At 49.3% G+C, this 22905-nt stretch overlaps 1 protein-coding gene across 1 annotated transcript in view; it reads left to right on the forward strand.

Annotated features, from left to right (window-relative positions):
* Window positions 1–12502, forward strand: part of prdx5 (peroxiredoxin 5) — a 45061-nt gene extending 32559 nt beyond the window's left edge. Inside the window, exons 2-6 of the mRNA XM_063036297.1 lie at window positions 520–654; window positions 3768–3899; window positions 4577–4615; window positions 6176–6240; window positions 12302–12502. Of these exons, the coding sequence (XP_062892367.1) occupies window positions 520–654; window positions 3768–3899; window positions 4577–4615; window positions 6176–6240; window positions 12302–12407 (477 nt within the window). The 3' untranslated portion in view covers window positions 12408–12502. The remainder of the gene's footprint in view (window positions 1–519; window positions 655–3767; window positions 3900–4576; window positions 4616–6175; window positions 6241–12301) is intronic.
* Window positions 12503–22905: the final 10403 nt, after the last annotated feature.

Raw genomic sequence — 22905 nt, forward strand, 5'->3', positions numbered from 1 at the left:
GGCACCCATTTAAAACAGATGCGGAGAAATTTCTTTAGCCAGAGGGTGGCAAATTTGTGGAGGCCGGGTCATTGGGTGCATCTAAGACGGAGATTGATAGGTTCTTGATTGGCCACGGCATCAAAGGTTACGGGGAGAGAAGGCCGGGGAGCGGGGCTGAGGTGGGGCGGGGGGCGCCGGTGGGGAGGAAAGGATCAGCCGTGATTGTGTGGCAGAGCAGACTTGATGGGCTGAATGGCCTAATTCTGCTCCTATGACATGGTCTCACTAAGATGGTGGAAGTGGTGGGTGGGGGTTTGATCACAACATTTAAGCGAAGTTTGGATAAGTACATGGAGGGATAAGGTCCAGGTGCAGGTCGATGGGAGTAGGACTAGATGGGCTGAAGGGCCTGTTTCTGTGCTGTAGTGTTTTCTGACTCGAGCATTGTGTTTAGGATTTTATTGTGGTGGTTGAATAAACTCTGCCTATGGATAAAATGCAGATGCCAGTAACAGCCCTGTTCTGTTGCCCCCGCAGGTCGGTGACAAGCTGCCTTCTGTCGAAGTGCACGAAGGGGACCCCCACTGCGTTGTCAACATCGCAGAGCTCTTCAAGGGGAAGAAGGGCATCCTGATCGGAGTGCCGGGGGCCTACACACCAGCCTGCACTAAGGTACGGCTCCCTTCCGTGCCTTCGTCCCGCAAGCCGCCTCGCGTTTCCGTCCATTTCCAGCGCGGGGGTGGGGGGCCGCGGTGCTGACGCCGTCCCTCGTTGACTGATGGCAGGCTGTCCGGCTGTGCGTGCGTTACTGATTCGGCTCAGGGAGCTCCTTGTTTGGGCAGTAACCTTGGCTTCCCCGCGGCCTTGTGACCACGCAGAGTCGTACAGCGGAAATGGCCCGAGTCGTCAATGCTGACCAAGGTTTCTCAACCAAGCTAATTCCATTTAGACCGAGATATCGGAGCAGAATCAGGCCGTTTGCCCCATCGAGTCTGCTCCTCCAGTTCATCATGGCCGACCCATTTTCCCCTCTCGGCCCCAGTCCGCTGCCTTCTCCCCATATCCCCTCATGCCCTGACCAATCAAGAATCTATCAACTACCTCAAATACACCCAAAGACTCGGCCTGCGCAGGCACCTGATTCCACAGATTCGTCACTCTCCCCCGAAAGAAATTCCTCCTGATCGTCACTCTAAAAGGAGTGTCTAAGGCTGTGTCCTCAGCTCCTAGACTCTCCCGCTGTAATGTCCTCACCACACCCACTCTGTTGAGGCTTTCCACCGTTCAATCGGTTTCAGTGAGGTCACCCCTCATTCTTCTGAATTCTAGTGAACACAGGCCTAGAACCATCAAACACTCTTCATACCACAAGCCGTTCAGTCCCAGAATCATTTTCGTGAGCCTCCGTTGAACCCTCTCCAGTTTCGGCACATCCTTCCTAGGATAAGGGGCCCAAACCTGCTCACAATACTCCAAGTGAGGCCTCACTAGTGTTTAATAAAGTCTCAGCATTACATCCTTGCTTTTATATTCTAGTCCTCTTAAAATGAAACGTCTGCCTTCCTCACCACAGAATCAACCTGCAAATGAAATTTTAGGGAATCCCACACAAGGTCTCCCAAGTCCCTTTGTGCCTCAGAGTTTTTTTTGAAGTCTCTCTCCATTTAGAAAATAGTCTGCCTACATTCTGTCGGTAAACGTTTCTTATCCGCGTGCCTGCCCGAGTATGTTTTAAGTTATTAATGTACCTTCTTTAAATGTCTCCTCTGGCACCAGATTCCAGGTAGGACCACTGGGTGGAAAAAGTTACCTCCAGGTTCCTGTGGAATCTTCCCCCCCCCCCCAACTTTAAACTCATCCTCTAATTCTTGATTTCCCATCCCTGGGGGTTGAGAAAGCTGTGTGCATTCACCCCATCTGTGCCCCTCATAAATCTGTACAACTCGGTAAGATCACCCAACGCTCCAACGAATAAAGTCTGAATCTGCTCACACTCGCGCCATATCCCAGCCCCCTCGATCCCAGGCAACGTCCCCGTAAGTCTCCGCTGCACCCCTTCCAGCTTAACGGCACCTTTTCTACGGCGGGGTGACCGAGTTCCAAATGCGACCTCACCGACATCTCGTACGGCTTCAAGGTGGCGTCCCCGTTTCTGTAAAGGCGGTACGTCGCCATCTTCCTTCGCCTCCCTGTGATGCTGCTTTTAAGAAACTGCGTACTCCCGGGTCCCTCTGTTCCACAGTGCTTGCCGTTCACTTTGACTGTCAAAATCTTTCTTCCCGCATGTTTGTGCCTTAACGTCAGTAGTGGAGGAAGATATCAGGCTTCGATGGAAAAGTTGAACTCGGAGGGAGGGGTGACTTTGAAGGTTCTCCTTCCCTGCTTGTTGAACAAAGCCTGGGAACCTCTTGGGGGCTGGGGGCGGGGGTGGAGAGTCTGCAAAAAAAAAAAGTACAAGGATTTTTTACATTTGCCACTCGCCTCATTGTAGGAAGGATGTGGAGAGCTTCTGAGAGGGTGCGGAGGATGTTTACCGGGATGCTGCCTGGATCGGAGAGCGTGTCTTATGGGGGCAGGTTGAGTGGGCGAGGGCTTTTCTCTTTGGAGCGAAGGAGGATGTGAGGTGACTTGATAGAGGTATATAAGGTGATTAGATAGAGTGGATGGCCAGAGGTGATACAAGGGGGCAAAATTTTATGGTGATGGGAGGAAAGTATAGGGGGTGATGGCAGAGGTAAATTTTCTTTTCTCCCCACACACAGTGGTGGGTTAATTTATTTGCCGTTCTCTCTCCAAACGCACCACAAAGTATTAGACGCGTACATTAGGAACCCTGAAAGACAGTCACATGTTTGATAGTAAAGTGGAGGTCTGTGTAGGTTGGTCTTGGAATAGGTTAAAAGGTAGGCACAACATCGCGGGCTGAAAGGCCTCCACTGTGCTGTTAAGTTCTACGACTTGTATCGGTGGGTCTGACGAAGGGTGTGGATTGTAGGTCGTGTATATGACAGAGAGATGGAGGTTGTTATGAGGACGCAAACACGAGGAATTCTGCAGATGCTGGAAATTCAAGCAACACACGTAAAAGTTGCTGGTGAACGCAGCAGGCCAGGCAGCATCTCTAGGAAGAGGTACAGTCGGCGAAGGGTCTCGGCCCGAAACGTCGACTGTTCCTCTTCCTAGAGATGCTGCCTGGCCTGCTGCGTTCACTAGCAACTTTGAGGTGTGTTGCTTGTTATGAGGACAGGGGTTAACCCATGGAGGGATATCGATAGGTTAGGTGAGTGGGCAGAACTCTAGCAAATAGTTTATTTTATTTATCTGTGTAATTTATTTGGGAAGATGAAACTCAAGGTTGCACACATACTTTGATAATAAATGTACCCTGACTGAACCCTTTGTGTTTATTTTGAGTACAGAGTGGGACGGGCCCTCCCGGCCTTTCACCCAGCAGACCCCTGATTTAACCCCAGCCTAATCTCAGGACAGTTTACAATGACAAATTAACCTGCCAACTGGTACGTCTTTGGACTGAGAGATGAAACCGGAGCACCCGGAGGAAACCCACGCGGTCACGGGGCAGGACGTACAAACTCCTTGCGGGCAGCGGGGGGAATTGTGCCCGGGGTCGCTGGCGCTGTAGAGCGTCGTGCTGACCACTACGCCACCGTGGCCTCCCAGGTGGCAGAGAAGGTGTTTGGCACACTTGTCTCCATTAGATGGGGTACTGTCTGGGGTGGACCACTGTAACACTGCCTTCTCTCTCTCTCTCACTCTCTGCCCAGGACCACCTGCCCAGTTACGTGCAGGGCCACGCCGAGCTGAAGGCCAAGGGAATCGACATCATTGCCTGCATTGCCGTCAACGACGCCTTCGTCATGAAGGCCTGGGGCGACGACCAGAAGGCTGACGGGAAGGTGAGAGGGTTGTGAAGGAGGAGGAGGAAGAGGTTTTCTCTGGTGATGGCCTTGCCCATTCCACCCGTGACCCAACGCCTGGGGCTTAGCGCTCCTCCATTCTACCAGCACAGGGACTTCACATCCAGCTGCATCTCCTTGCCCTGCGGGGCAGTGACTGGTTGGTGCCTGGACGCCCTCTCACCCTGCAGGGACGGCGTCTGCTGGCTCCTACCGTACTCCGGAGTTGAAGCCTGGGCAAAGGGACTCGTGCGTCCAACGCCAGTGTAACTGTGTACTGCACGCTTGCCACCCCAGACACTGGGAGCTTCCCTCTCTTGCGTTTAGCATCCAGGATATTCTTCTGTCCCTCTCCCGACCAGGATCTACATCCCTCCCTCCCCGCTGTTACGGGTCGGGACGGAGCCTGAGGGACAGTGCGACTTCCCCAGTAATACCAGGGCCACGGGAATTGGGGGGTGTGTGGGGGAGAGCCACCCACCCTGAAGACTGGTCACTGCAGAGAGTTCCCACACCGCTCCCCTCAGGGTTCTGACTGGTGAAACAGTCGGGAAGGGAGAGTGTGGGAGAGCCCGTACCTCCTGGCAGGATTTACCCCCCTCGGCGAGCGCGCCCACCCCAGACCTCGGCGGGGCGTAGTGAGGAGTGCTGACCCCTGTTACTCTCTCTCTCTCCAGGTGCGGATGCTGGCTGATCCGACCGGCGCCTTCACACGGGTTAGTAGTTCACCCTCCGCCGCGTTCCTCTTGTCCGACGTCCGCCGCTGACTCTCAGAAGCCGGTCCAGAGACGCTGACCGGTTTGCTGAGTCCCTCCAGCATTTCAGTCCATTTCAGGTTTAATTGGCATTCAGCCTTGCCTGGGTACAACCAAACGACACAGGGTTACCGCAGGGTCAAGGTACAAAACACGGTACTAACAGGCACACACGGCACAAAGCACGTATAAGACGGAAAGATACACCCACCCAGTGAAAGAGACCAAACTCAAGCCGTGTGCTGCCAAAATCTGTAGCATTGCACGACAGAACTTGTCTTCTGCCTAGCGAACACTGGGGTGGGGAACAGCACTGACTCCAGCTTGGACACCGCGCCTCACCGCACCAGGTGGGGCAGTGGCCATAAGCGGGTGACACCACGGCTTGAGGTCTCGTCCTTGTACATACAAGAATGCAAGCACATATGGGATATCAGTAATAGCATCATGCAAAATATGCACATGTATAGCTCTGACCAAGTTCGTTGTTCTGCTGAGCAATTTTCCCCCCACATTTCCGTCAACTACCGAATCTCTTGCAGCTATAATTACTTTCCCTTCTAATAAACTGTATTTTTGTTCTAGCAACACACATCAAAGTTGCTGGTGAACGCAACAGGCCAGGCAGCATCTCTAGGAAGAGGTGCAGTCGACGGTTCGGGCCGGGACCCTTCGTCAGGACTAACTGAAGGAAGAGCTAGTAAGAGATTTGAAAGCTGGAGGGGGAGATCTGAAATGATAGGAGAAGACAGGAGGGGGAGGGGTGGAGCCAAGAGCTGGACAGGTGATAGGCAAAAGGGATATGAGAGGATCATGGGACAGGAGGCCCAGGGAGAAGGAAAAGTGGGGGGGGGGCCCAGAGGATGGGCAAGGTGTATAGTCAGAGGGGGAGAGAGAGAAAAATAATGTGTGTATATATAAATAAATAACGGATGGGGTATGAGGGGGAGGTGGGGCATTAACGGAAGTTTGAGAAGTCAATGTTCATGCCACCAGGTTGGAGGCTACCCAGACGGAATATAAGGTGTTTTTGCCCCTCTGACTATACCCCTTGCCCATCCTCTGGGTTTTTCCCCCCTCCCCCTTTTCCTTCTCCCTGGGCCTCCTGTCCCATGATCCTCTCATATCCCTTTTGCCAATCACCTGTCCAGCTCTTGGCTCCATCCCTCCCCCTCCTGTCTTCTCCTATCATTTTGGATCTCCCGCTCCCCCTTCCATTTTCAAATCTCTTACTAGCTCTTCCTTCAGTTAGTCCTGACAAAGGGTCTTGGCCGGAAATGTCGACTGTACCTCTTCCTAGAGATGCTGCCTGGCCTGCTGCGTTCACCAGCAATTTTTGTGTGTGTTGCTTGAAATTCCAGCATCTACAGCTGTCCTCATGTTTGTATTTCTGTTCTAACTGTGTTTTCTCGTAAAAACGGCGTGTTGTTTGCGTTTCGCTGCACTGGCGTTGCATGTCTTTCTGATGCCGAGCGCCCGTTCAACTCGACGTTGGCTCTGACGGCCCCTCTTCCCCCACAGGCTGTGGACCTGGAGCTGGATAAGGAGCAGCTGATCGCCGCCCTGGGAAACAAGCGCTGCAAGAGGTAGGCTACTCTGCCGCCGCCCCTAAACCTCCTCAGGTGTTTGTGGGATTTCCGGACCTGGGCAGTGAAGCAGCATTCGATTCCCAGAGCCTCCCTGCCGCCCCTGGACTTCCTGACGCCAGCTCAGAGCAGGTTCAGATCTCCACGTGGGTCCTTGCCATTCTCACAGACTCCCGGAGCACTACAGGGCAGAAGCAGGACCTTCGGCCCATCTAGTCCGTGCCGAACCACTAATCTGCCTACTCCCATCGACCTGGAACGTAGCCCCCTCCCATACCCTTCCCATCCTTCTGCTATCCAACTTCTCTTAAATGTTGAAATCGACTTGGCTCGTTCCGCACTCTTGCCACCCTGAGTGAAGGTGTTTCCCCTTTCACCCTTAACCCATGACCTCGAGTTCTAGTCTCACCCAACTTCAGTGGAAAGATCGCTGGTATTTGCCCTGGCTATACCCCTCATAATTTCGTATACCTCGATCAAATCTCCCCTCAAACTTCTACATTCCAAGGAATAAACTCCTAACCTATTCGGTCTTTCCCTAAGACATGGCAACACCCTTGTAAATTTTCTCCACACTCTTTCAATCTTATTGATATCCTTCCTGTAGGTAGGTGACCCAAACTGGATATGATCCTCCAAATTATGATCCAAGCTCTTTACAGTCTTTCCCATTGTCCACTCCAACCCCGATCTTGGTGTCAGCCGCCAGTTTGTTGATGCAGTTGACCATGTTATCATCCAGATTGTTGATGCAGTTGACCATGTTATCATCCAGATTGTTGATGCAGTTGACCATGTTATCATCCAGATTGTTGATGCAGTTGCTCACAAACAATAATGGACTCAGTATCGACTCCTGCCAATAAAATTTCCCGCGACTGGTGTCAATTTCGCCCACCTATAATTTCCTGGCTTGTTGCTAGAGCCTTTCGTAAACAGTGGAACGATCCTCTGGCTCCCCACCCATGGCAAAGGATGATTTGAACATCTCTGCTCGGGCCCCTGCAATTTCTGCACTTGCCTCTCACAGGGTCTGAGAGAGCATGTTGTCAGGCCACCCTAATTTGGCTCAAGATTACACCTTGTCTGTAATCTGTATCGGGTCCATGACCTCACTGATGTATTGCCTCAGATCTACAGACTCCCTTGTCCATCTCCTGAGTAAATACAGATGCAAAGACCTCCATCTCTTTCAGCTCCACACATACAGTAGATTACTCCTCTGATCTTCCGGAGGGCTAACTTTGTCCCTCGCAATCTGTTTGCTGTCAGTATATCTGTACAAGCCCTTGGGATTCTCCTTCCCCTTGTGTGCCAAAACAACTTCATGCCTCCTTTTAGTCCTCCTGATTTCCTCCTTGTGTCCTCTTGCATTTCCTATACTCCATAAGCACCTCATTTGTTCCTGTCTGCCTCTACCTGCTACGTACCTCCTCCTTTTTTAAAATTTGTTAACCAGGGCGTCAATATCTCTTGAAAGTAAAGGTTCGTTGAACCTTTTGTCCTTGCCTTTCATTCTGACAGGAACATACAAACCCTGTACTCCCAAAATCTCACTTTTGAAGTACACCTTTGCCAGCAAACAGCCTGTCCCAATCCACTCTTGTCAGATGTTTTCTGATACAATAAAAATTGGCCTTTTCTCTAATTTAGAATCTCAACCCAAGGGTTAGACCTGTCCTTTTCCATAATTACCTTGAAACTAATGTCATTGTGATCACTCGATGCAAAGTCTTCCCCTACACAAACTTCTGTCACCTGCCCTGTCTCGTTCCCTGTTAGATCAAGTATTGCACTCTCTCTTGTTGGGACGTCTACGTACTGATTAAGAAAACTTCCCTGAACACATTTGACAAATTCTATCCCATCTAATCCTTTTACAGTCTGCGAGTCCCAGTCAATATGTGGAAAGTTAAAATCACCTACTATCATGACTTGACATTTCTTGCAATAGTCTGCGACCTCGTGACAAATTTGTTCCTCTAAATCCCTTGGACTGTTGGGAGGTTTGTAATATGATCCCATTAACGTGGCCAGACATTTTTTATTTATTCCTCATTTGCGTTAGACGAGCTCTCCAGTCCGTCCTGACTGAGCACCGCCGTGACATTTTCCCAGACCCGTTGCCCCTTTAATCCCTCCCACTCCATGTCTAACCCCAGAATATTGAACTGCCAGTCCTGCCCCTTCTGTAACCCAGTCTCACTAATGGCTACAACGTCATAATTCCAGGTGTTGATCCATGCCCTAAGCTCGCCCACCTTTCCTACAATGCTCCTCGCATTGAAATAAACACATCCCAGAACATCAGCCCCACCATGCTCGACCTTTAGATTCAAGACTTTGTTCGTAAGCTTAACAACACCTTTCTCCACAACCTCCCTGCTATCTGTTCTAGTGGTCTGGTTCCCATCCCCCTTCACTCCAATTTAAACCCTCATTGATTAAGCCTTCCCACTAGGATATCTTTCCACTCGCTTCCCTGCAGGTTCCACCTTCCCTGGAAGAAAGCCCAGTGATCCAAAAGTCTGAAGCCCTCCCTCCTGCGCCAGCCCCTCAGCCACAACTTAAACTGTATGATCTTCCGATTTCTGGCCTAGCACATGGAACGGGTAGCAATCCTGAGATCACAACCCTGGGGATCCTGCCTCTCACCTTGTCACCCAACTCCCTGAACCCATTTTGCAGAACCTCGTCACCTCTCCTACTCGTATCGTGGTACCGCGTGGACCATGACCCCTGGGTGCTCGCCCTCCCACGTAAGAATACTATGAACTCAATCTGAGACGGCCTTGACCCTGACATCCGGGAGGCAACATGGCATCCAGGGAGCTTGTTGTCGTCCACAGAACCTCATTTCTGTTCCCCTAACTGACGTATCCTCAGTTTTCATTTTAAAAATCTTTTTTATTAATTATTGAAGATCAACAAAAAAATACGTTGAGGTACTCAAGTCAACATTTCAATATGTACAATGAGGAATTAAATTACCAAATAACTGATTAACAAAGCTAAACAAGATATCAATAATAAGAAGAAAAAAATAAAGTGTTAAGAATATTTTTTAAGGGAAAAAAGAACCTCTACTGACTAAAAAAAAACCCCGCTAACAAAAAAAACGGGGAAAAAAAACCCATTGGGAGCACAACCCTGGAGCTATACGCCATGCAGGCTTCCATAAAAGGAAAACATCAATCTGCCAACTCAAATCTATTTAAACAAGAATCAGAAGGAAACCATCTTAATTAACTCAAATCAGATGATAGTAGCGGGCAAATGAACCCCAAAAAGTCAAATCGAGGATCAAAAGTTCGACTTCTGATTTTCTCCAAACTAAGACATAACATCACCTGAGAGAGCCATTGTATCAAAGTGGGAGCAGAGGTATCTTTCCATTTCAATAAAATAGCCCTGCTGACCAATAATGTGACAAATGCAATTACATGTTGGTCTGATATAGAAATACCATGAATATATTGAGGGATTATACCAAACGAAACTGTCAATTTATTAGGTTGTAAATTAATTTTTAAAGCTTTAGAAATTGTAAAGAAAATAGATTTCCAAAAATGTTTCAATACAGAACACGACCAAAACATGTGTCAATGTAGCTGTCTCGGTTTTACATCTATCACACTGACTATCAACATTAGGAAACATTTTAGACAGTCTCTCCTTTGTCAAATAGTAATGATGTACAATTTTAAATTGAATTCAAGAGTGATTGGCACAAATCGAAGAAGAGTTAACCAATTTCAAAATTCGCAACCAATCCTCTGTTATCAAGGTCATATTAAGCTCTCTTTCCCAATCTTGATCTTAAGTGAAGGGGAATTGTACTGTTGTAACAGTAAATTATAAATTTTCCCAAATAAAACCTTTCACTAAAGGGTTCATTTTTAAAATAATGTCTAACCGGTCAGAATCCTGTATAGATGGAAAATTACTTAAATATTAATGTCTGACCTGCAAGAAATGTGAGTACGGGAGAGAGTATTTAGTTACTAATTTCTCAAAAGACATCAATTGGTCTTCTTGGAACAGATCCATGAAGGAATAGACTCCTTTATTCCTCCAAAGAAGAAAGGTAGGATCACTTGATGAAGGTTTAAATAAATAATTTCGATAAATTAAACTAAGAAGGTTAAATTTTTTGAGATTTAAAAAAAAATTACGAAACTGGTACCAAATTCGTAATGACTGCTTAATCATAGGATATAAATTTAGATTAGAAATTTTGGCCAGTTGTACAGGTGAAGAAGCTCCTAATAACGAGGTTAAGTAAAACTGTTTCACGGTTTTCAATTCCAAATCAGCCCAAGGTGGTCGTTCATTTTTATCAGCCCAATATAACCAAGAACGTATATTAACAGCCCAATAGTACATTCTTAAATTAGGCAGGACAAGACCTCCATCCTAATTGAATTTTTGTAAATGACATTTTCCAATTCTTGGTCTTTTATTATTCCAAACAAAAAATGAAATAATAGAATCAACCTGATCAAAAAAACTTCTTAGTTTAAAAAAAAGGAATATTTTGAAATACATATTAAAAATTTTGGTAAAATCATTATTTTAACTGCATGAATTTGGCCGGCTAACAAAAGTGTAAGTGGATTCCATCTACAAAATAATTGCTTCATAAAATCCACTAAAGGAACCAAAAGATCTCTGTGATGTTAGTGATAATAATACCTAAATATTTAAGAGTCCGTAACTTTAAAAGGAATGTCATCATATATAGAAGCGAATCATTTAGAGGAAATAATTCACCTTTATGAAGGTTTAGTTTGTATCCCAAAAACTTTCCAAATTCATTTAATAATTTCAATGAACTAGGAATGGATTCTTCAGCATTCGAAACATAAATGAAGAGATCATCAATATAAAGGGAGATCTTAGGAATTTTTATTTCTTATTACACATAAGAAATAAAGAAAAGTTAAAGTCTGGCCCGTGCCTTTGTGGCCCATTAGGGCCGGTGCTTAGGCTGGTTTCTGATAGGAAATAAAGGGTGGGGAGGAAGTTGTTTCCCTACTGCCTATGCCTCGCCAAAGCCTCAACTCCCCACTCCAACAGTGGTCCACTCACACAATGGCCGCTCCCATAATGGCTGCTCTGCTGAGATCTAACTTATTGATACTGGCCAAGTGCCTAATTATGAGCAATCCAATATTTCCATCGAAGCTGTCTGTCTGTTCATATCTAACTCTCTGGTGCAGCTGCCCGCCGCCCTCCCGTAGTGTTTGATGCTAAGGAACCTCGGGGCCATTATAACCCAAAAGATTCTGTGCAAGTAATTGTACCTCCCTGGAATGAAAAGGGGGAAGTTTCCAATCATCCCTCCCCCTACTCCTTCACCCTCCCTTGTATTCTGACATAATGTAAATAAACGGGAGTGTGTGATGGGGCGGTGTGGAGGGAGCTTCACTCTGCGTCTGACCCCGGGAGTGTGTGATGGGGCGGTGTGGAGGGAGCTTCACTCTGTGTCTGACCCCGGGAGTGTGTGATGGGACGGTGTTGAGGGAGCTTCACTCTGTGTCTGACCCCGGGAGTGTGTGATGGGACGGTGTGGAGGGAGTTTCACTCTGTGCCTGACCCCAGGAGTGTGTGATGGCATGGTGTAGAGGGAGCTTCACTCTGTGTCTGACCCCGGGGGTGTGTGATGGGACGGTGTACTGACCCCGGGGGTGTGCGATGGGACGGTGCGGAGGGAGCTTCACTCTGCGTCCGACCCCGGGGGTGTGTGATGGGACGGTGCGGAGGGAGCTTCACTCTGCGTCCGACCCCGGGGGTGTGCGATGGGACGGTGCGGAGGGAGCTTCACTCTGCGTCCGACCCCGGGGGTGTGCAATGGGACAGTGTAGAGGGAGTTTCACTGTGTGTGTGATGGGACGGTATAGAGAGAGCGCCATCTAGTGTCTGACCCCGGGAGTGTGTGGGATGGGACACTGTAGAGGGAGCTTCACTTTGTTTTTGACCCCAGTTCATGCCCTCGTTGCGTGGGGTTCTTTCAGAGAAGCCTGGTTTTGGTGACCGGAAGCCTGTGTCTTTCCGGCAGGTTCCTGATGCTGATTGAAGATGGCGTGGTGAAGCGTCTAAACGTGGAGCCGGACGGGACCGGACTGAGCTGCAGCCTGGCCCAACACGCCAAGGGCTTGATCTGAGGCATCCCGTGGGCTGGTGACGTCGGCTGAGCCCGGAGGCTGATAGAATCTGGGGTGCCAGGCAGCACCTTACAATAAAAATTATTCCCACCGCACCTGGTGTCTCTGCTTCGTGCCTGTGCGTGGTTACTGAGCTGCCCCCCGTGGCCTGCCCCTCGTTGTGACACCTGACCCTGCTGGAGGCCATTCAGCACTTGGAGACTATCTCTGCACTTGGGCTCCCTCCCCCCCCGATTAATATTCTCCGTAACCTTTTCCCATCTCCTGCCTCGATTCTGCCCCCTCGCCCGCACTCCAGAGGGCCAAATGGCGCTGATGGTTGGGATTTGGGAGGAAACTGGGGGAAATCTACTCTCGGTCACAGGAACATGCAGGGAAACGCAACGCCCGGTGTGCTCAGACCACGCAGAATGCACAGCACATAACTGGTGTTATCACTGTAAACCAGTCATTATCCCTTTTAGAGACGTATTGACTGTGGCATGGTCCCTATTACTGGCCTCGTAGGAAGGGCCCTCGTTACAGATGTTACATGACCCGGTGGTGGGTTCTGCTGCAGGCAATCTATTGATAGATTTATGGTTTGCTGCTGTTACTGGTCTTGCATTGATACGGAGCTGCTGTCCGTAACAGACGTTTTATTCACGTGGGGAGGGACCCATTGATGATAAAGATGAGCTTTGTTTGTCACGAGTACCATGAAACTATTGCTTTAAAAGTGCGTCGTTTGCGTCACATCAGATCAGCAAGGACGGGATTGAACAGCCTGCAAATGTAAATGCCCTTCCGGTGCCAACCTAGTGTGTCCACAAATTTAACCGCACATCTTTCGCAATGTGGGAAGATACCTGAGCTCCCGTGGCAAACCTACGCACTCCCAGGGAGAAGGTAGGGGTGGCAATGGCAATCCCATTGCAGTCTTACTGCTCGCTCTGCAATAGCAATTGTGCCAACCATGACACAACGCAGTGTCACCCCGAGCATTAACAACCCCAGACATCACAGTGACAACGTGACGGTCCCCATTACAGACATCACCTTGACAACGTCACGGCTCCCATTACAGACATCAGTGACAGTGTGACAGTTCCCATTACAGACATCACACAAACAGTGTGGCAGTTTCCAATACATACATCATATTGACACTGAGACGATCCCCATTACAAACATAGCAGTGACAGTTCCCATAACAGACATCACAGTGACAGTGTGTGGGTTCCCATTACAGACATCACATTGACAATGTGTGGGTTCCCATTACAGACATCACACTGACAATGTTACGGTTCCTGTTACACACATCACATTGACAACAGGACGGGTCCCATTACAGACATCACTGTGACAGTTCCCGTTATGGACATCACACTAACAACGTGACGGTTCCCATCACAGAAATCGCAGTGACAACCTGATGGTTCCCATTACAGATATGACAGTGACAGTGTGACGGTTCCAATTACAGACATCACATTGAGAACAGGACGCTAGCAGCAAGGGTAGGAGCTGGCGTCCAACATCTAATTCTCCGTAACTTCCGCCACCTCCAATGGGATCCCACCACTAAGCACATCCTTCCCTCCCCCCCCCTGCTTTCCACAGGGATCGCTCCCTACGCGACTCCCTTGTCCATTCAGCCCCCCCATCCCTCCCCACTGGTCTCCCTCCTGGCACTTATCCGTGTAAGTGGAACAAGTGCTACACATACCCTTACACTTCCTCCCTCACCACCGCTCAGGGCCCCAGACAGTCCTTCCAGGTGAGGCGACACTTCACCTGTGAGTCGACTGGGGTGATATACTGCGTCCGGTGCTCCCGATGTGGCCTTTTATATATTGGTGAGACCTGACGCAGACTGTGAGATCATTTTGCTGAACATCTACGCTCTGTCCGCCAGAGAAAGCAGGATCTCCCAGTGGCCACACATTTTAATTCCACATCCCATTCCCATTCTGACATGTCTATCCACGGCCTCCTCTACTGTAAAGATGAAGCCACACTCAGGTTGGAGGAACAACAGCTTATATTCCGTCTGGGTAGCCTCCAACCTGATGGCATGAACATCGACTTCTCTAACTTCTGCTAATGCCCCACCTCCCCCTCGTACCCCATCCGTTATTTATTTATATACACACATTCTTTCTCTCTCTCTCCTTTTTCTCCCTCTGTCCCTCTCACTATACCCCTTGTCCATTCTCTGGGTTTTCCTCCCCTTCCCCTTTTCTTTCTCCCTGGGCCTCCTGTCCCATGATCCTCTCATATCCCTTTTGCCAATCACCTGTCCAGCTCTTGGCTCCATCCCTCCCCCTCCTGTCTTCTCCTATCATTTTGGATCTCCCCCCTCCCCTCCCACTTTCAAATCTCTTACTCACTTTTCCTTCAGTTAGTCCTGACGAAGGGTCTCGGCCTGAAACGTCGACTGTACCTCTTCCTAGAGATGCTGCGTTCACCAGCAACTTTTATGTGTCACTGTGACAGTGTGCCAGTCCCCATTACAGACATCACAGTGACAACATGTGGATTCACATTACAGGCATCACACTGAGAATGTGACGGTTCCCATAACAGACATCACAGCGACATTGTGACTGTTCCCAATACAGACATCACAGTGCAAACGTGACGGTTCCCACTGCAAACATCACACTCAGAATGTAACAGTTCCCTTAACAGACATCACACTAACAGTGTGACAGTTTCCAATACAGACATCACACTTACACTGGGACGATTCCCATTACAGACATTGCAGTGACAATGTGACCGTTCCCATTACAGGTATCACAGTGACAGTGTGACAACTTCCATTACACACATCACGGTGACAACGTGACAGTTCCAATTACACACATCACACTGACAGTGTGACAGTTCCTATTCCAGATATCTCAGTGACAACGTGACGGTTCCCATTGCAGACATCACCATGACAGTGTGACGGTTCCAATTACACACATCACTGTGACAGTGTGAGGGTTGCCATTACAGACATCACACTGACAACATGTGGATTCACATTACAGACATCACACTGACAGTGTTATGGTTCCCATTACAGACATCACACTGAGAATGTGACGGTTCTCAATACAGACATCGCAGTGACAACGTGATGGTTCCCATTACAGACATTACAGTGACAGTGTGACGGTTCCCATTACAGGCATCACAGTGACAGTGTGACAGTTCCCATTACAGACTTCACACTGATAACTTGACGGTTCCTGTGCCAGTTCCCAACACAGACATCACATTTTCAATGTGATGGTTCCCATGACAGACATCACAGTTACAGTGTGATGGTTCCAATTACACACATCACATTGACTCTGTGACAGTTCCCATGACAGACATCACAGTTACAGTGTGATGGTTCCAATTACAGACATTACACTGACAGTGTGATGGTTCTCATTACAGACATCACAGTGACAACATGACAGTTCCCATTAGAGACATCATAGTGACAATGTGACGGTCCCATTATAGACTTCACAGTGAAAACATGACGCTTCCTATTACAAACATCACATTGACAGTGTGCGCTTCCCATTATAGACATCACAGTGACAACCTGACGGTTCCCAATACAGACATCACACTGACAATATGACAGTTGACATTACACACATCACATTGACAACATGACGGTTCCCATTACAGACATCACAGTGACAATGTGACGTTTCCCATTATAAACATGACAGTGACAATGTCACTGTTGCCATTACAGACAGCAGAGTGACAACGTGACGATTCCCCTTACGGACATCACACTGATAATATGACGGTTCTTATTACAGAGCATCACATTGACAGTGTGACAGTTCCCATTACATACATCAGACTGACGGTGTGACGGTTACCGTTACAGACATCACAGTGACAATGTGAAGGATCCCATTACAGATATCACATTGACAATAAGACGGTTAGCATTACAGACACCACAGTCACAACGTGACGGTTCCCATTACAGACATCATATTTACAGTGTGACATTTCCCATTATACACATCACATTGACAGCACGACAGTTCCCATTACATATATCACAATGAGAACATGACGGTTCCCACGACAGACATCACACTGACAATTTAACGGTTCCCGTTACAGACATCACACTGACAATGTGATGATTCTCATTAGAGACATCACAATGACAGTGTGACAGTTCCCATTACAGACATCACACTAACAACGTGTCGGTTCCTGTTACAAGCATCACACTGACGGTGTGACAGTTCCCATTACAGACATCACATTGTCAACGTCACGGTTCCCATTACAGACATCACATTGACATTGTGACGGTTCCAATTACACACATCACTGTGACAGTATGATAGTTCCCATTACAGACATCACTGTGACAATGTGAGGGTTGCCATTCCAGACATTACACTGACAATGTAATAGTTCCCATTACTGACATCACACTAACAGTGTGACATTTTCCAACACAGACATCACACTTACATTGAGACGATTCCCATTACAATCCTCATAGTGATAGTGTGACTGTTCCCATTACATACATCAGACTGACAGAGTGACGTTTCCCGTTATAGACATCACAGTGACAATATGACTGTTCCTGTGCCATGTCCCATTACAGACATCACATTGACAACGTGATGTTTCTCAATACAAATATCACACTGACAATGGGACGGTTCACATTACAGACATCACATTGAGAACAGGACGGTTCACATTACATACATCACACTGACAAGGCTACGGTTCCAATCACAGACATCACAGTGACAACGTGACAGTTCCCATTACAGACATGACAGTGACAATATGACAGTTCCCATTACAGACATCACACTTACAACGTGACAGTTCCCATTACAGACATCACAGTGACAATGTGACATTTCCCCTTATAAACATGACAGTGACAATGTCATGGTTGCCATTACAGACAGCAGAGTAAGAACGTGACGATTCCCCTTACGGACAGCACACTGACAAGGCAACGGTTCGCATTACAGACATCACACTGACAACGTGATGGTTCTTATTACAGACATCACACTGACAGTGTGACACTCCCATTAGAGACATCATAGTGTGTCACAATGGCGGGGGCACTGGGAACAAGGGTGGACCCAAATGCAAGACACATCTTGTAAGGTTACTTAGATTTAGTTTATTATTCGATACCAGCAGAGCAAGGCAGGAGCAGGAAATAGCGAACAGTATAAGGACTCAGGACTACAACTAGGTTGGGACTAAGGGTCTGGCCTTGGACTCGGAATCAGATCTCAGAACTAGAGGAGACATGAAGAGGCTAGGGTATGGACTCCGGGCCCGAGACTGGACAAGGACCCAGTATCTGGGTCTTGCCTCGGGCTCGGACCCCAGAACCAGGCAAGAACATGACATGGGCTAGGGAGAGGAGGAACATGGAAAAACAGAGCCTCGGTCTCGGTAGAGCAGGTACATGGAACCATGGACACATACACAGAACAGAGTCGGGACCCCTCCTTGAGTACATACATAGGGCCGGGACTCTCACACAGAACAGAGAGCTGGGACCCCTCCTTGGGTACAGGACATAGGGCCGGGACTCATGACCCCCCACGGAGCAACGGCAAGATGGCCTGACTTACCCCACGGAGGCGAGGACAAGACAAGACAGAACGTGGCCCCCCGCGGGGCGACGGCAAGATGGCCTGACTTACCCCACGGAGGAGGGGACAGGACAAGACCAACATGAATGAACACCAGACAGTACCTATCTAGCTCCAATGATGGAACTAGACCGAAGTGCAGACCGGGGCTGCAGACGAGGGCTAGAGGTGAGAGAGGAAGAGAAAGGATTCAGACAACAGGGTAGAACAGGAAACTCAGACCGCCAGGGCCAGGACTTGACTTGGTGCCTCCAGGTAGTGGTGAGCTCTCGACTCAGCCCGGGAACAATAGACGGCGGTTCTTGATTCCCTCCGGCGGGATAACTGACGGACCCACCTCGGTGAGGAAACTTTGCAGGCTCGCTTCGGCGAGGTAACTGGACAAGGTTGCTCTGGTGAGGAAGGGCGAATTACCGGCACTCGCTTCGGCAGAGACAAGGCTTGCTTTGGCCAGATAACATCGGCACACCGTACCTTTGATGACGTTGCAGACGCTCCCGCCCCGAACAGCTGAAAGCCGGAGACTATAAACTACCAGTTCAGCTGAGCGTTAATTGTCTCTAATCACCAAAGTTGAGGGACACGGGACAACAGAGAATCAACGGTCCGGATCGTAACATAAACAAGCTAAATTTAAAGGGACCCGGATCCGGACCATGACAGTACCCCCCTCCCAATGGGAGCCTCCAGGCGACCGACAGAATTTGCCTGTGTTATCGATGACCCGGGTGGGTGGAGGGGGATTTGGCCAGCGGGCAAAACAGAACAATACCTTGACTTTCAGGCTGACAAGAGTTTGGGAAAAACAAAAACAACAGGAATTCTGCAGATGCTGGAAATTCAAGCAACACACATCAAAGTTGCTGGTGAACGCAGCAGGCCAGGCAGCATCTGTAGGAAGAGGTGCAGTCAACGTTTCAGGCCGAGACCCTTCGTCAGGACTAACTGAAGGAAGAGTGAGTAAGGGATTTGAAAGTTGGAGGGGGAAGGGGAGATCCAAAATGATAGGAGAAGACAGGAGGGGGAGGGATGGAGCCAAGAGCTGGACAGGTGATAGGCAAAAGGGGATACGAGAGGATCATGGATCAGGAGGTCCGGGTGAGGCAACACTTCACCTGTGAGTCGACTGGGGTGATATACTGTGTCCAGTGCTCCCGATGTGGCCTTTTATATATTGGCGAGACCCGACACAGACTGGGAGACCGCTTTGCTGAACATCTACGCTCTGTCCGCCAGAGAAAGCAGGATCTCCCAGTGGCCACACATTTTAATTCCACGTCCCATTCCCATTCTGACATGTCTATCCACGGCCTCCTCTACTGTAAAGATGAAGCCACACTCAGGTTGGAGGAACAACACCTTATATTCCGTCTGGGTAACCTCCAACCTGATGGCATGAACATCGACTTCTCTAACTTCCACTGATGCCCCACCTCCCCCTCGTACCCCATCTGTTATTTATTTTTATATACACATTCTTTCTCTCACTCTCCTTTTTCTCCCTCTGTCCCTCTGAATATACCCCTTGCCCATCCTCTGGGTTCCCCCCTCCCCCTTGTCTTTCTTCCCGGACCTCCTGTCCCTTGATCCTCTCGTATCCCCTTTTGCCTATCACCTGTCCAGCTCTTGGCTCCATCCCTCCCCCTCCTGTCTTCTCCTATCATTTTGGATCTCCCACTCCCCCTCCAACTTTCAAATCCCTTACTCACTCTTCCTTCAGTTAGTCCTGACGAAGGGTCTCGGCCTGAAACGTCGACTGTACCTCTTCCTGCAGATGCTGCCTGGCCTGCTGCGTTCACCAGCAACTTTGATGTGTGTTGGGAAAAACAGTTTGTGTCTGCTGGGTCCATGTTTGGCGACAGCGTTCTGTCACAATGGCGGGGCACTGGGAGCAAGGGTGGACCCAAATGCAAGACACATCTTGAGAGGTTACTTAGATTTAGCTTATTGTTCGATACCAGGAGAGCAAGGCAGGAGCAGGAAAGAGCGAACTGGACAAGGACGCAGGACTACGTCTAGGCTGGGACTAAGGGTCTGGGCTTGGACTCGGAATCGGCTCCCAGAACTAGAGGAGACATGAAGAGGCTAGGGTATGGACTCCGAGCCCGAGACTTGCAAGGACCCAGTACCTGGGTCTTGCCTCGGGCTCGGACCCCAGAACCAGGCATGGACATGACATGGGCTAGGGAAAGGAGGAACATGGAAAACAGAGCCTCGGTCTCGGGAGAGCAGGTACATGGAACCATGGACACATACACAGAACAGAGAGCCGGGACCCCTCCTTGGGTACAGGACATAGGGCTGGGACTCATGACACCCCCCCCCCCGTGGGGCAATGGCAAGACGGCCAGACTTACCCCACGGAGGCGAGGACAGGACAAGACAAGACCAACATGAATGAACACCAGACAGTACCTATCTAGCTCTGGCGATGGAACTAGACTGAAGTGCAGGTGGGGACTGCAGTCGAAGGCTGGAGGCGAGAGGGGAAGAGAAGAGATTCGGACAAGGGGGTAGGACAGGAATCACAGACCGCCAGGGCCAGGACTTGACTCACAACTGGGAAGCCGCCAGGACCAGGACTTGACTTGGTGCTTGAATGCTGTCAGGGCCAGGACTTGACTTGGTGCTTGAATGCCGCCAGGGACAGGACTTGACTTGGTGCTTGAATGCTGCCAGGGCCAGGACTTGACTTGGTGCTTGAATGCTGCCAGGGCCAGGACTTGACTTTGACTTGGAACCTGCGGGTAGTGCCGAGCTCTCGACTCGACCCGGGAACAGTAGACAGCGGTTCTTGATTCCCTCCGGCGGGTTAACTGACGGACCCACCTCAGTGAGGAAACTTTGCAGGCTCGCTTTGGCGAGGTAACTGGACAGGGTTGCTCCGGTGAGGAGAGGCGAATTACCGGCACTCGCTTCGGCAGAGACTAGGCTTGCTCTGGCGAAATGACATTGGCACGCCGTGACTTTGATGACTTTGCAGAGGGTCCTGCGCCGATCGGCTGAAAACCGGAGACTATAAACTACCGGTTCAGCCGAGCGTTAATTGCCTCTAATCACCAAAGTCGAGGGACACGGGAAAACAGGGAATCAACGGTCCGGATCATAACATAAACAAGCTAAATTTAAAGGGACCCCGATCCGGACCATGACACTGTGACAATGTGATGGTCCCATTACAGACTTCACAGTGAAAACATGACGCTTCCTATTAAAGACATCACTTTGACAGTGTGCTGATTCCCATTACAGACATCAGATTGACAACATGATGGTCCAAATTACAGACATCAGATTGACAACATGATGGTCCCCATTACAGACATCAGATTGACAACGTGATGGTTGCCATTGCAGACCTCACAGGGACAATGTGAAGGTTTCCATTACAGAGATCACATTGACAATAAGACGGTTAGCATAACAGACATCACAGTCACAACGTGACGGTTCCCATTACACACATCATACTTACAGTGTGACATTTCCCATTATACACATCGCATTGACAACGTGACGGTTCCCATTACAGACATCACACTAACAACGTGACGGTTCCTGTTACAAACATCACACTGACATTGTGATTGTTCTCATTGCAGACATCACACTGACAATGTAACTGTTTCCCATTACAGACATCAAACTAACAGTGTGACAGTTTCCAATAGACATCACATTTACACTGAGACGATTCCCATTACAAACATCAGACTGACAGCGTGACGTTTCCCGTTACAGACATCACACTGACAATGTGACGGTTCCCATTACAGACATCAAAGTGACAATATGACTGTTCCAATTACAGACATCAGATTGACAACATGACGGTTCCCATTACAGACATCACAGTGTCATGGTCCGGATCGGGGTCCCTTTAAATTTAGCTTGTTTATGTTACGATCCGGACCGTTGATTCCCTGTTTTCCCTTGTCCCTTGACTTTGGTGATTAGAGGCAATTAACACTCAGCTGAACCGGTAGTTTATAGTCTCCGGCTTTCAGCCGTTCGGCGCGGGAGCGTCTGCAAAGTCACCAAGGTATGGTGTGCCAATGTCATCTGGCCGGATGAAGCCCAGTCTCCGCTCGAAGCGAGTGCCGGTAATTTGCCTTTCCTCACTGGAGCAACCTTGTCCAGTTACCTCGCCGAAGCGAGCCTGCAAAGTTTCCTCACTGAGGTGGGTCCATCAGTTAACCCGCTGGAGGGAATCAAGAACCACCGTCTACTGTTCCCGGGCCGAGTCGAGAGCTCGCCACTACCCGGAGGCTCCAAGTCAACTCCTGGCCTTGGCGGCTTCCCAGTTCTGAGTCAAGTCCTGGTCCTGGCGGTCTGTGTTTCCTGTCGTACCCCCTTGTCTGAATCCTTTCTCTTCCCCTCTCACCTCGAGCCCTCGTCTGCAGCCCCCGCCTGCACTTCGGTCTAGTTCCAGATAGGTACTGTTTGGTGTTCATTCGTGTTGGTCTTGTCTTGTCTTGTCTTGTCTTGTCCTCGCCTCCGTGAGGTAATCTGGCCGTCTTGCCGTTGCCCCGCAGGGGGTCATGTCGTGTCTTGTCCTCACCTCCGTGGGGTAAGTCCAGCTGCCTTGCCGTTGCCCCTCCGGGTGTCATGAGTCCCGGCTCTATGTCCTGAGGAGGGCTCCCAACTCTGTGTTCTGTGTATGTGTCCATGGTTCCACGTACCTGCTCCCTGAGACCGAGGCTCTGTTTTCCATGTTCCTCCTCTCCCTAGCCCATGTCATGGCCATGCCTGGTTCTGGGGTCCTTGCCCAGTCCCTGGCTCGGAGTCCATACCCTAGCCTCTTCATGTCTCCTCTAGTTCTGGGAGCCGATTCCGAGTCCAAGCCC

The sequence above is a fragment of the Mobula hypostoma genome, chromosome 30 (genome assembly GCF_963921235.1).
Source record: "Mobula hypostoma chromosome 30, sMobHyp1.1, whole genome shotgun sequence".
Lineage (NCBI taxonomy): Eukaryota > Metazoa > Chordata > Chondrichthyes > Myliobatiformes > Myliobatidae > Mobula > Mobula hypostoma.